Source organism: Balaenoptera musculus, chromosome 17 (genome assembly GCF_009873245.2).
Source record: "Balaenoptera musculus isolate JJ_BM4_2016_0621 chromosome 17, mBalMus1.pri.v3, whole genome shotgun sequence".
NCBI classification, from domain to species: domain Eukaryota; kingdom Metazoa; phylum Chordata; class Mammalia; order Artiodactyla; family Balaenopteridae; genus Balaenoptera; species Balaenoptera musculus.
The window spans coordinates 50,788,210-50,804,000 of NC_045801.1; the positions used below are offsets into that span (position 1 = coordinate 50,788,210).

The following is a 15,791-nucleotide window of genomic DNA, read 5'->3' on the forward strand; positions in this document are numbered from 1 at the left end:
AACCAAATATTCAATAGCTTGCCCCTTTCCCTGAAGAAATGAGTTACAAAAGCACTGAGGGTAGTAGAGGAAGGTAGGCATCAATGCCAGCTGTAGGTTTGGGGAGAATGGTAAGGTGTCCCAATGGACAAGACCAGGATGTGGTGGGCATCCACATGTGGGGTGGGCCTGTGCAAAATATCAGAGGCCAAGAGGGGTAAGGAGAGCAAAGGTGGGAGGGGGACAGGATGTGCCATTGTTGAGTGTAGTCCCCCTAATGTGGGGATGGGGTGGCAGTAGTATGAAAGATTGGCTACACACAGTGGAACTGATCAAATGTGTTAAGGTTAATAGGAGCAAGGTTTGTTACTTGAGAGAAGAGAGTTACAAATACAGAAGGCGAAAATGACTGTAGTGTTGTATTGGACTTGAACGAATTGGTGTAAACTCATGGCTTTCAATAGATATAAATTGATATGCAAACAAACATAAAGTTACATTTTTATTGCTTAGATCTGTCCACTGAGAGGGCCTGGGAGCAGTGACACTCTAACATCAATGAACACACATAGTACCCAGAGCTTGATTTTTAAATCTAATTCTGCATTAAAATAAACTAGGGCTCTTTGGGAAAAGAGCTGGTCTGCAGGATCAGATAGGGAAAAGTACTGAGATGTGCCTGAAAAATCTTACTGCGCCAGAAAGCAAGGAAATGCTTAAACCACCTTAAAGGTGCTCCCAGTGGCCAGACTGAACAATTAAACAATTTGGGCATCAAAATATATAATGATAGTAATTAATTAAAACCCTTTGAATAAACTAGGAAATCATAATTTTACATTGATTGATTAAATATTTCATGAGAAAAGGGGTATTTATATATTTTCAAAATACCTTTTCACACAATACTTATTAATTACAAAAGGGGGAAAAGCAAATTTACAGCAGAGAAGCTCTCTGAGTACCACCTTAGTCAACTGATTAAAGTGAAATTATGTGCCACCTGGTAAGAAGGAAGGAGAACACAGAATCACTTTTATGACATTCCTGCCAAAGATTTCTAACTTGAATCTAATCATAAGGAAATATCAGACAAACCAAACTGAAGCATATTCTTCTAAATAATAGTTTGTAACTCCCAGCATCAAGGTCATGAAAGGCAAGGAAAACTTAAAAACTGTTCCAGACTAAAGGAGATCGAAGAGATAAGACGATGAAATGCAACATGAGATTTTGAATTGGATCCTTTTACTTAAGAACATTAACAGAACAATTGGCTACATTTAAACGGGGTCTAAAGATTAGATTACAGTAATTTATCTGTGTTAAATTCCTGATTTTGATGAATGTATTGTGATTATGTAATAAGAGAATGTCCTTGTTTTTAAGAAATGCATACCAAAATATTTAAGGATGATGGAGTGTCAAATGGCTCTGGAAAAATATATTTCTTTATATTGAATTTACAACATTTCTGTAAAATTGTGGTTTCAAATTCTTTTATTTTTTAAAATTCAATAGCTTTCTCATATGATGACTTTTACAGTTAGAAAATATAGTGAGAAAAAGATCTTCATAATAGTAAGGAAAAAACGTAGAATGCCCAGGAATAAATTTTATTGAGTGTCATGAAAAGGACACTTGCATAACTTGGAAGTAGAAAGGTTGAATAAAGATAGCAGTTCCTGAGTAGGAAGACTCAATATCACAAAGATGTCAATTCTTCCTAGGTTAATTTTAAATTTAGCACATTTTCCAATTAAAATACCAAAATGTTTACTTACTGAAGAAGCCCAAAATAGTTCTAAAGTTCACACAGAAAAATAAAAATGGGAGAATAGCCAGAAAATGTCTTTTAAAAAAGAGTAATCAGTGAAGGTTAATCTTACCAGATATTGAAATATAATGCCTCAAAATTACAACAGTTTAACATGAATGCATATATAGACAAGAGATTAGTGGAAAAAGTAAATAATATATTCCAGAAATAGATCCAGAATGCATACAAAAATTTAGTATTTAATAAAAACTGGCATTTCAAATTAGCAGGAAAAAAAGAATTACTCAACAAATGGTGTTAGAAGAGTTGGTTGGTCACTTGCAAAAATATTATGTTGTAGCCTTACATCACTATTCTAATGTAAATGTATTCAAAATAAATTCCAGGTGCGCCAAATATTTAATAAGCTTAATATTGAAACGTAAAATTATATAAATACTAAGAGAAAGCATGGAGGAATTATGTTTAACTCTTGGCATGGAAAAATGACATTCTAAGCAAGAATCAATAACAGAGGACAAAAACTACACAAACATTCTAAAACCTTTGTAGGACACAAAAATCATAAAGACAAAAGAAAAATGCAAACTGAGAAGAATATTTGTAAAGTATATGCCATGCCAAAGGGCTAATTTCTTTTATAAACAGAGTTTTTTTTAAATAAAAGAAAAAATAAACCTCAGTGAATAGTCAAGGGACATAAACAGGCTGTTCACATAGATACAAATGGCCACAAATATATGAAAAGATTCTAAACCTCACTCTTTAAGAAAAGTGAACTTAAAGAGCAATTAAAACTGTTTTCAATTAATTTATTGGCAAAACATGTGTTTTATAGTACATGATATTAGCATAAACGTTGTAAAATAGAAGTTCGTATACACTGATGGTAGAACTAGAAATTTAGTACAACCTCTTTGGAAGACAATTTGTCAGTAGTTATCAAATTAAAATGCACACATTCTTTGTCCTTGAAGTTCTGTTGAAACACTTGCTTACCAACTTAAAAAGATACATACAGAATGTTTATTTGATTTAAACAGCAAAACTTGCTAGAAACAAATTCCCACCATATTAGTTAGGATCCAGTAGCCAGGAAACAGAAACCATATCAGTATTTTTAATGGAAAAAAATTGATACAAAGAACTGTTAGGTGTTAGAAAACTGAAAAGAAAAAAAAAGGGAACACCAAATATCATGCAGAAAGCATCTACCACCCCTATTTCAGTTGATGAAACAAAGGAAAGAGGTTTAATTACCAAAATTTAGAAGCTTGGAGAAATGGCCCTACAAAGCTGAGACACGTCCCTCTGAGGACAGGACGTGTAGTAGTAGCTGGCACTGAATTTTTGAGGGGGTGCAATGGGGCTATTTCTGAGAATGTTGGTAAAACTGCAAATGGAATAAACTACTGCTGCTGGAACAAACAGCCACGGCTTGGGTGAAAAAGACATTGCTGGAGAGACACTCGCAAGAAGCAAACCAGAAACAGAAATCAAAAGAATGAACACTTTCCGTAACTTTCCTCCTGCCTTTCAATCCCCCTCTAATACCTGCTATTGACAGAGCTTAATAGGAAGCCACCTGGCTTCCTGGGAAAAACTGGTTTGCAGAGTCCCAGCCCCAACCTCATGAAGCAGAATATAAAAGGGTGGACTTGAAGATGAGACACAATAATTTAAACATCCATTAGTAGCATTTTGGTGTACTCAAGCAATGAAATACAATGTAACCACTAAAATAAATATATATATACACATATAAACATGAATATGCATGGAAAACTTCAAGGAAAATATTTTTATGATAGTTACTTCTGAGGATAAGATCAGGAGTATGAGTTGGGAGGAAGACTCACTCAAATTTTAATATATTCTTGTGCCTGAGGCATATGCTATTTATGTAATAATTTGTAAAAGAGAACTATTCACCAAAATTCCCATATATTGTGAGACTTGTTCATTTTTCTGTCAATTTACTAAACACTTGTATGCTAGGCATCGGAGAAACAAATGTGAGGGATAACCCCTTATTTCTAGATATTCATCTAATTAGAATCATAGCCCTAAGGCACAAGTATATGAGGTTTCTAAGTGAAGTTAAAGGTGATAAGGATAGAAAGGGTGTAGAGAAAGTGCTAAAGGAGTTCAGAGATATGGAAGAGATTACTTCATACCGGAGGGCAGTGGTCTCCAACCTTTTTGGCACCAGGGACCGGTTTCATGGAAGACAAGTTTTCCGTTGACCAGGGTGGCAGGGTTGCGGGGGTTAGATGGTTCAGGTGTTAATGCGAGCAATGGGGAGCGGCAGATGAAGCTTTGCTCGCTCGCTCACCCACCGCTCACCTCCTGCTATGCGGCCCAGTTCCTAACAGGCCCCGGACTGGTACCAGTCCACAGCCCGGGGGTTGGAGATCTCTGCTGGAGAGGACAGGAGAGTCTTTATGGAGATTAAAGTCATTGAGCAGAACTTTGAAGAATTGGAATGATAGGAACAAATAGAGCAAGATAGAAGGGAACCCCAGAGGAAACATGAGCTAAGGCAGGAGGGTATGGTGAGGAGTATAATGGTGTAACTCAAGGAGTAACTTTCCCCTCAGCATGAGAACTCTCCAGCTCTATTTACGAGAGACCAGATAGAGAGTGTTAACCAGATTGCTAGGGAATATTGCTTATGATAACAATGATGCCTGATTGATGAGTTGTACCTGGACTAAGACAAACTAGTGATGATCTGCAAGTACCTGAGCCTCTGAAATGGGCTTCCCTGAGAACAGTGATTCTTGTAACTGAGAAGTTCTATGCCTATGGAATTTTTATAGGCCATGGTTATAAAAATTGGCTCCTGCAGGTATGAATTTTAAGCCAAGGCTATTTATCACCTGCCCTTTGTGACTCTCATTACCTTGAACCTGAACTACCACCTTGGGGGGCCAAAGAGGACTGTGTGGGCTACTGCCTAGGCAGCTGTGAGAACTGCTTCCACAAAAGGGAAACACCTGATTCTGCCCTCTGGAAGATTGTGATTCTATCCTATATCTTTCTGAGCACAGGTGCCAAATATGGTCATGTGAATGTTTACTTGGACCGAGAAAGCCCTCTTGTCCCCCTGAGCAGTGATGCAGATGGGTTTAAAGAACGTCAATCAAAACATTTTAGCTACAGTGGAGAGTTCAATCAATAGCAGTGTAAAGTCTAGGACATGAAAGACAGATTTTAGCCAAATTATGAAAAGTTTAAATGTCAGATTGAGGGAAATGGATTGTAATCTAAGTTTTGGAGGCAAGTAAGACCCTGATATCTTTTGAGCAGAGAATTAATATGATCAAATTCAATTTTTAATCATCATATCAGAAAGGAAATCTGGTCCACAATATATGTTGGAAGGAAGGTGATAGAGGATCCAGATGGCTGAGGTATTGATAACAGAGGACTGATGCAGGAGGTACTTCTGAGACTGACTGCTGAGAACAGAACAGCAGCCTGACACTGAGGGGTGACCTGGTGTGACCTCTAGTGGAGAGAACTGATTTGCAATGCATTGCAATTCCTTCAAGGTTTCCAGCCTGAACACCACAGTCATGATTAAGCTCAAGTTTAAGTTAACATAACAATTTCTAAAGGCCATTCAAGATCTTCTAACAGAAAGTAAGAGCACATTGAGATAGTTATAACGGTGGTAAGAAAAAAAAGTAGAAACAGTGCTTTTTCAATAAAATATTCATCCTTTCTCCTTTGGGATTTAAAAAAAGATAAAAGTGACTTTTACACTGAAAAATAGAGAAAATAATTTTCAAATATTTCCTTTCCTAAATTATCTGATGGTATTTTCCATAGGGTCTATTATTGATTACACAAACACAGAGACATACACAAACATTCAACCACTTTTTTATCTTTTATTCCTTCTTGGAATATCCATTCTCATCTCTTTCAGCTGTTTTTCATCCTTGCTTTCTTTATACATTACAAAGTCTGCTTCTTCACTGACAAACCCCCCCCCCTTTTTTTCTTATTTTTACTCCTGAATGGTGTAAAACTTTAAAATGGAGCAATATTCACCTTTCCAGATAAATATATATCTTGGAACTCCTTTAATCTTTAGCTGCTAAAGAACTGAAAACTCTCAAATTACGGGAAATGCCCGTGAAGTTTTAGGAATGATGGCACCATTATTTCAGGTTTTCTATAAATGTATGCCCATAACATGAAAGAAAAGAGCAAAGGAAAACTTTCACTTAGGAGTAGTATCTTGTTTCTAAATTCCTTCAAGTGTCTCTGGTCTTCTCTTGAATGCTTTTTTTTTCTTTTCTTCTTCTTCTACAGCCTCACATGTTGGAAGAAGCAAAATGTACCTACAAATATCTTGTGAACTTGAAAGCCTTTTGTTACTGGGAAAACAAACAAACAAAAAACCCTTTGGTTAAAGCACAGAAATTCTTTCTACCAGATAAACCAGTAGGCAAAATGTAAAGCACATTTTTGAAATTGTCCTCTCTTAGAAAGATAAGCCTAATAAGCATGAATAAAATAAAGGTATAGCTTATTAACCCAAAAAAAGTATCTAACTGGACCACACTCCTAATCGTAAGTATGAAAGGGTTTCCTCCAGCCAAATGCTAAAATACAGCTCCCTGTCTCCTTAAAAAAAAAATTTAAGACATCTTTCTTCCTTTTGTCTCTTCAGGAAGTCAACTTCTAATAACAATGGGTCAAGCATGTCCCTAGGCCAGATGCTATTTCATGTAGGTGGTAAAACTACTGCAGGTTTTGCTAACTGCAAGGTTTTTAAAACAATTCTCATCCAGAGTAAAAAGTGGCATGACTTTTTTGCTTTTGAGAACAATCACCTCTTTCCAAGCATAAACATACTATGAAGAATCCAGAGACACAAGTCAGAGAGACTATAGAAGGAGAAGACTTGGAAGTTTCAAAGAAAATATTTGTAAGTGACTCAAGAAGCTTAACTGCTTGGAGTGTTTTTGAGTCTGAACTTCAGAGTTAAGCAGACAGCACTGGAGGGGTGTTTGAAGATGAGGATATATTCTCTTCCTTAAATCTAAAGTGTCAAAGCAGTGAAAATGGCAAAATTCAACAAATGCATAACCATCATTTAACTAGTAAACTGTGCAGGGGATTTCAGGGTAGTGGGCAAGAAGGAAACCAGAGTGCTGCTGACACTCTGGTTTGTTGTTGTTTTCACGAGTAGAGAAAATTCATTACATAGATGATACTATGAAGAGTCTCTACCACTTGACAACGATGTGAACTTTAGCATGAAACTTAAGCCTCACTATGCCTAACTGTAAAATAGACCATGTGTTAGTTTTCTATTGCCACTGTAAAAGTTACCACCAACCTACTGGCTTAAAGACAACACAACATTATTATCTTACAGTTTTGGAAGTCAGAAGTCTGAAATAGGTCTCACTAAGCTAAAATCAAGCTGTCAGCAGGACTGTATTCCTTCTGGAAGTTCTAGGGGAGAATCCATTTCTTTGCCTTTTCCAGCTTCTAGGGGCCACCTGAATTCCTTGGCTCATGGCTCCCTTCCATCTTCAAAGCCAGTAATGGCCAGTCAAACCTTTCTCATCCTGCATCTGACTCATAAATGCTTCCTCCTTCCACCCAGAAGGACTCTTGTTATTACAGTGGGACCAGCAGATAATCCAGAATACTCCCCCATCTCAACGTCAGCTGTTTAGCAACCTCAATTCCATCTTCCATTCCTCTTCATTCCACTTGCCAAGAAGCATAGCATCTTCACAGGTTCAGGGGATTAGGACATGGACATCATTGAAGGCCATTGTTCTGCCTACAACAGAGCTCATAGGTTCATTGTGGGAAATAAATGAAATAACAACATAACATGCAAAATTCTCACAAACTGCTTATAGAAAGCCCTCAATAAACATTATTCACATATAAAATGTATAGAGAAGATAGACATGACTCACTAAATGTAACCTAGCTAAGTACATTCAAAGTAAACCAGAATGTATATAATGCCTAGATTTTCCTTAAGGTCCTTAACTGAGCCTTCCTATTTATGTCCATTACATTTTGAATCAGTCCCTTTTATATCTCCTTTATCATTCAGGTTCAGTCGTATTATGGATTGAAAACATTCTCACGTATGTTTTCCTAAGGTCATTGTTTCAGCAGTGACGATAGAGTTCGCTAAGGGAAATTGCCGACTTGCTAGAGTTAGCAAAAAGACACAGTTACTGAGCAAGCAGGACACGTCTCCAAAGAGAAGTCACACATAGAACATCAAGCAGGAACCTCTGAAGGGAAAATTGGGAGCTCCACTGCTTTCCATTATGCTCTATTCAGTTCTGAGACCTAAATTGCTGCTGATTTTTCATCTTTTAATCACTTCACACAAGTTAAGTGTCCTTGGGAGACACTACAGAGGGTAGCACATATCTCATTCCATTGATACTAAATTAATTTGATCTTTTAACTCCCAGATACGGCACTTCCTAGGCTGCTAAAAAAGAAACCATCTTAGGGTGACTTTTTTCTGCACAGTAGAAACTGTGTTTTATGGCAAAATTACTTTTAATATTTATTTCAACTCGCACTGAAATATAACTTTGGCTATATACAAGAAATTTTTCATAACAATAATAAAAACATATAAAATAACATGTGTAGGAATAAATTTGATTTAACATAAGGACTTTGTCTAATGCTGTTCAAGACATAAGTATAACATTACCCATTTCAAAGGGTATCAACTCCTGCCTGTGGAAACTTTTTCCCTGGAGACTATGATCATTAATTTTAAAATATGTACACATAAAAGAGTCAACTCTCACAGGAAGATAAAAGAATAGATGGGTTAGTTTTTTCAGATCAATACCAGAAATCTACCCAATGAATATTAAAATAATAAGGTAAATGCTTTATTGAAGTTGAAAGAGTCACAGTTATTACCGCTGGTATCTGAAAGATTTTTAAAATCTCAACTATCACTGGGACTATTACCTATTATTAGTCAGTATATTGGTGACCAAATAATAGATCTATGAATTTGATGGCTATGAAGAAAAGTCTTGAGAAAAATATTCTGGGTTAGGCTGACTGTATAAAATAAGAAAATACTGTAAATTGTATAAACTTGAAAATATTTATATTTATAATTCTTATGATATCATAAATCAAAAACTACAAAATTAAAATAAAATGGGAATAAATTTCAGAGCAAGGATAATGGGAATTATCTCTTATTTTTCTTAAAAAATTTAAATAAGTATTCTCCTAGTAAAAATTATGTGTTAGATAGCTTATGAAAGGCAGTAAAACTAACTCTGGGTAGGCACAAGAAGACCTGTCAGAAACAAGGGGCCTGATCATCGGTAAGCCAAGTGACCTCTCTGAGCCTTTGTTTTCTCTCCTCTTTAAAAGTATTTTTTATTTGAAGCTCTGAGAGTTCATAAAAACCCTCATTTTACTGGGTAAAATACTGGAGACCTACAGAATAGAAATGGCTTCAGGAGGATAAAGCAGGAATTGCACATCTATGTTCTTTCCATTCCACTATGCTGTCAATAAGACTCCCAGTGTGTCTACCAACCCTCACATGCCCCACTTCTTTTCTCTGGGGTAAGTACACTGAAAACTATGGCAGATCCTCCAGATTTTCCCCACTCACTTGGAATACTGAGAAGTGGAGGAGAAGACACATTGCTTATAGCTATCATTTGAGATAAAATGGCTGCTGGGAGAGAAGACATAGGCATCTTGACGGCTCAAAGGCAGCTAACCAGAGGCTATCTGAGAGGCAAATGACCACTCTTTTCCTTGAGGCATCACAAAGCAGAACCCTCAGGTTGAGTGTTATGGAATCTTCATGTTCACAGTTCTTTTACGTGTGTACAGCATTCTGAGAGGGAAACTTAGACTAGGAAGAATGATATTCTAGTCTAGTGGAACTTATGAAGGAGGCTTTGTGAGCTATAGTGAGTAGTAGGACTGAAGAGGGAAATAATATTGTACAGGCAGATACATCAGAATCAATAGCATACATGAGTCTAGGTTAGGTAAAGGAAGAATTCATGTCATTGACCTTCCATTGTCCAGAGCCTTTTTTCAGCTTACTAAATGTCTACATTGAGTATTGGAGACCCTTTTTGTAGCAGCAGCAACAGGATATTAATACTGCTTTCCATGGCTACATACATAAAGTAAAACATACCTTCTAACGATCAGACACCAATAAACTCACCATATTTAGCAAGGTGTGATATATGTTTCTCTTATTTTCTGCTGCTTCACAATAATTAAGGTTCATTACAATGTCTAGGATTTAGAATCTTAATATATCTTTTACTTCTGTGTATCATCTCAGAAGGGTTTTAAAATTATTTTCTGGGGTCATAACTATAATGGGTTATGCACAAAAAGACTGTGACTGACTCCTGAGCATGATATATAGTGATAACTATTTATACATCAACTTCATCTAGAAAACACTAATAACAAGAATTGAAAACTTTAGTTGTATTACAAAAGTTACACGTTTATCTTGCAACAGTTCCTATTGAATTGTCTCTGCACAATAAAATTACTTCACCATAACTTTTCAGTTGAATATATTTTCTTGCCCCCAGTTCTATAAACTCTGGACTCAGTGTAGACTCAATTTTTTTTAGGCTCATCATTGCTTTTAATCTTATATTTTTTTCTACACTAACCAGCTACCTTCACCTGTATTGCTCCCACCTCAGGTGGCACCTAGCCATCCCAACTGTACCCCCTGTGAATTCCTATGCCTTCATTTGACAGACTATCCCAGATCAGTTCTCTTCCCAATATTACATTTAAAGCTCAAAGAACCAAGGACATCTTTTAAAAAGTTAATTATAAAATACTCCTGTATTTTTCATGGATTTTAAACAGATGGGGCTATATTAGATTTTTTTTTTTTCCCTTTGGCAAGTTGTTTTGATCAAATGATGTAAGAAAAGAGGTTTTCTAAGGCCCTAAGTTCATACTGATCAATTTCCTTTCTGATTCCAATTTCATAAGTTCTTATTTTTATTTATTTTCTAGTTCTTTGTCCTTATTTTTAAAATTTTCACCTTTTTTCTGTTCTATATTTCATATACAAAAAACTATATGTACTGAAAGATAATTAGCATCATAATAACTTCACATCAATTGGACCTTGCTTGAAAACAACTGAAAAATATACATGTGTGTATATATATAAATACATATATGTATATATATATGTATATATATATATATATATATATATATATATAGTGACAATGCAAGTAAACAAGAACATAGAACATTAAGGGAGAAATAGCAAAATAAGCAATTAAAAAATCTTACTTCACTGTATCTAAGTCTATGTAATCTTCATGATTTTGTGTGAACATCTGTTAGTATCTGCTGGTATATGTACAAAGAGAATCCAACAAATCACAAACTCAGCTTCCCCCAAATGTTTTTGATTAGTCCCTGCAATATATTCTGAATAGTCTTAAAATTCATTCCAAGAACAATAACATAATCACTGATTTGTCTTTGACAGACAGATGTATGAAATGTTTTGTCAGTTCTTGGGTAATCCTCAGAAGTCTACTCACTTCTCAAATACTTACTTGTAAAATTATCCTGTGCAAGTCACTTAATCTTAGTCTCAATATCCTAATCTACACAATAAGGGTAATGATAATACCTCATAAAAATGTTATGAACACTAAATTTTCAATGAATATAAAAATTTTAATGAATATAAAGGTCCTAGCACAGTTTCTAGATATAGCAATCACTCATTTAGCATTTTTTACTAGTAATAATAATATTATTATTACAGAGGTAAACCTTGAGAAATGTACACGGATTAAAAAAGTTTTAAATACATAAATAGTTTTTCTCAAACTTACATTTTATATGGGTTCAACCCTTCCTGCTACATAGTCAACAGTAACATATTACAGGTTTGTTTTTCTAGATACACCTTAGGTATCCATCCCATATCACAAAACCAATAATAATAATAACCAAATTTACCATGATAATTTTCTATAGACTATTACTATTTCAAATGACTTAATTCCAGAGAGAATAATGCTTCAATTAAAATTAAAGCAATTCAACATGTATATTTGTATTTTAAAGTATAATTATCAAAATATTTATATAAATTAAAACTAGTTAGTTACAAAACTCATTTATGTAAAATAAAGTGCTACATCATATAATTGACCAATCTGTCCTTTGAAAGACAGTCTATAAATTACATATGCACATGCCCATAATAACAGCAAAACAAAATAAATCATTAATATATAAATATATTTATATATGTACATATTTTTTCATGTGAATGATTAAAAATAATATTCAAATTAACTAGAGTGTATATAATCTGTATATAGTCTTACTCTAATTAATGAAGTACAGTATTTATTTTTTGTTTGTTTATACATATATGGAAATGTATGGAAATGAAACTTATATGGAACTTTGTACACCTACTTCAATCTGTGTCAAATTTGCTAATAAAAAAATGAGTACACATTACAAAAATATTGTCATTAATTTATGACTTAAATTCTTTTGTTTCATTTCCTGTAAATTGCTCTGAGGTATAATTTTTATGTCCTCACAAATGGTAGTTTTTACTGTGAGATTAATTTATAAGCAATTTAAACTCCAACCGATAAGTTGAATAATGTGTTGATAAATACATTACTAATGAAACAAATCTGGGCTTCCCTGTTGGCGCAGTGGTTGAGAATCTGCCTGCCAATGCAGGGGACATGGGTTCAAGCCCTGGTCTGGGAAGATCCCACATGCCGCGGAGCAACTAGGCCTGTGAGCCACAACTACTGAGCTTGCACGTCTGGAGCCTGTGCTCCGCAACAAGAGAGGCCGCGATAGTGAGAGGCCCGTGCACCGCGATGAAGAGTGGCCCCCACTTGCCACAACTAGAGAACGCCCTCGCACAGAAACGAAGACCCAACACAGCCAAAAATTAATTAATTAATTAATTAATTAATTTAAAAAAAGAAAAAGAAGAGTTTTGCCCAGCCACCTCTAAGACCCTCTTTAAAAAAAAAAAAAAAGAAACAAATCTTTTTTCCAGAACCAATTGTGAATGATAAATTGGTGTACACACTTATGAATATCTATTTATCTATAATGTATAAATAATATACTACCCATAATCAAAAAATCTTTTGTTTTGATTAATGTCAGTCTCTTGCCATATATAGACCTAAGCAATAGTACATTCATGTACAAATATTCACAGCACTTGCCACAGATATACATATTCTTTAAGTGTATATTAAATTTTAATCACAAAACTGTGGTCTTCTATTTGAATGGGTTATTTATTTATCTGAAGAAGGGGATTAAATTTCTCAACTGATGTAGCTACACACATTTGTGTAATTTGTCACTCTGCAGTTAAGGCAGTTTCTCCAAAGCTGCATTAATCACTGCACCTGTGAACTGAGACCTATTCTGAGTGTTTCATTATGGTATATTTGTAAACTTTATTGGGAAAGATAAGTCAACTTAAGATAAATGTGCATGATTTAATAGAGGATCTCAAAGATTTACCAAAACAATTTCCCTGTCAGTCTAGAGATTCACAAGTATATGTTATATCCAAGTAGGTTTATTAGATGAATAAAATTAACTAGTCACATTTCCAAAGATTGTGTAACCCTTAGATCAGGCATGTAACTCTTAAATAGCAAAGTCTAGAGAGGCAATAAGCAAAAGGCTGAACAATCATAGAAAATAGCCCCCAGGTACTAGCAAAGTGGATCAACATTTGACTCAGAAACTAGGAAACAAGAACAAAGAATGATAAGCAAGACTAAAGACTGATAAGACTGATAAGGGCTTCACCAATAACGAATGGAAAGAAATGAATCAGTTATAGTAAACCATAATACTCTTATATGTATATTATTATCATACGAAAGTTCAAGTAGACAGAGGTTCAGGTGCCATATCAGCCATTAACCAGCTCTGCCCTATATGACAAGTTATTTACAGGCCTCAGTTTCCTTGTAGGTAAAATGGAAAGATATCTATCCATAGGATTATTTTGAAGGATGGAAAAAAGTAGAGATCACTTAATGCAGCTTGTTTAATACAGTTGTCCAATTAGTGTTAGCTCATCTTTTAAAATCTTCTCTATATGTTTATATATCTATGTTCTTGTTTAGTGACCATAATAGCTCAATCTTACAGGACTGTTATAGGAATTAAATGAGGTGAGCTCATCCTTTCTCACAAAGACACGAAAATCACAACTACTGAACAACCAGTGACAAAAAATTGCTGGAAACTACAAAACAAATACCCTACATCGAAAGACAAAGAAACCACTATGTGACATTAGGAGGGGCACAATCACGATAAAATCAAATCCCATACCCACCAGGTGGGTGACCCACAAACTGGAAAATAATTATATCACAGAAGTTCTCCCACAAGAGTGAAAATTCTGTGCCCCACGTCAGGCTCCCTAGCCTGGGGGTCTGGCATCAGGAGGAGGAGCCCCCAGAGCATCTGGCTTTGAAGGCCAGCAGGGCTTGATTACAGGAATTCCACAGGAATGGGGGAAACAGAAACTCCACTCTTAGAGAGCGCACACAAGGTTTTGTGCACACCAGGACCCAGGGGAAAAAGCAGTGACCTCATAAGAGCCTGGGTCAGACCTACCTGCTGGTATTGGAGGGTCTCCTGTGGAGGCTAGGAGCAGCTGTGGCTCACTGAGGGGACAAAGACACTAGTTGCAGTAGTTCTGGGGAGTACTTATTGGTATGAGCCCCCCTGGAGGCCGCCATTTTCTCACCAAGACCTGACCCCACCCAATAGCCTGTAGGCTCCAGGGTTGGGATGCCTCAGGCCAACCAACCAACAGGAAGGGAACATTGTCCCACCCATCAGCAGACAGGCTGCCTAAAGTCATCCTGAGCCCACAGCTGCCCAATAAATGCACCCCTTGACATGGCCCTACTCACCAGAGGGACAAGACCCAGCTCTACCCACCAGTGGGCAGGCACCAGTCCCTCCCACCAGGAAGGCAGCACAAGCCCCTTAGAACAGTCTCATCCACCAGGGGACAGACAGCAGAAGCAAGAAGAACTACAACCCTGCAGCATGCAGAATGGAAACTGCAATCACAGAAAGTTAAATAAGATGTGACAGCAGAGGAATATGTCCCAAAGGAACAAGATAAAAACCCCAAAAGAACAACTGAGTGAAGTGGAGATAGGCAACCTACCTGAAAAAAAATTCAGAAAATGACAGTAAAGATGATCCAAGATCTCAGAAAAAGAATGGAGGCAAGGATCAAGAAGATACAAGAAATATGTAACAAAGAGCTAGAAGATTAAGGAACAAACTATGAGATGAACAATACAATAGCTGAGATGAAAAGTACACTAGAAGGAATCAATAGCAGAATAAATGAGGCAGAAGAACAGATAAGTGACCTGGAAGACAGAATGGTGCAATTACTGCTGCAGAACAGAATAAAGTAAAAAGAATGAAAAGAAATGAGGACAGTCTAAGAGACCTCTGGGACAACATTAAATACACCAACATTCACATTATAGGGGTCCCAGAGGAGAAGAGCAAGAGAAAGGACTGGAGAAAATATTTGAAGAGATAATAGCTGAAAAATTCCCTAACATGGAAATGGAAACAGTCATCCAAGTCCAGGAAGCACAGAGAGTCTCAGGCAGGATAAACCCAAGGAGCAACACACAGAGACACATAGTAATCACACTGACAAAAATTAAATACCAAGAGAAAATATTAAAAGCAACAGGGAAAAGCAACAAATAACATACAAGGGATTTCCCATAAGGTTATCAGCTGATTTTTCAGCAGAAACTCTAGAGGTCAGAAGGGAGTGGCACGATATACTTAAAGTGATGAAAAGGAAGAAACTACAGGTAAGAATACTCTACCCAGCAATGCTCTGATTCATATTAAACAAAGAAATCAAAAGCTTTGCAGACAAGCAAAAGATAAGAGA

At 36.0% G+C, this 15,791-nt stretch overlaps 1 protein-coding gene across 1 annotated transcript in view; it reads right to left on the bottom strand.

Annotated features, from left to right (window-relative positions):
- The window catches only part of CNBD1 (cyclic nucleotide binding domain containing 1), a 381,722-nt gene extending 372,215 nt beyond the window's left edge, over positions 1-9,507 (bottom strand). Inside the window, 1 exon segment of the mRNA XM_036830074.1 lies at positions 9,420-9,507. Within this exon segment, the coding sequence (XP_036685969.1) occupies positions 9,420-9,507 (88 nt within the window).
- Between the last annotated feature and the right edge of the window lie 6,284 nt (positions 9,508-15,791).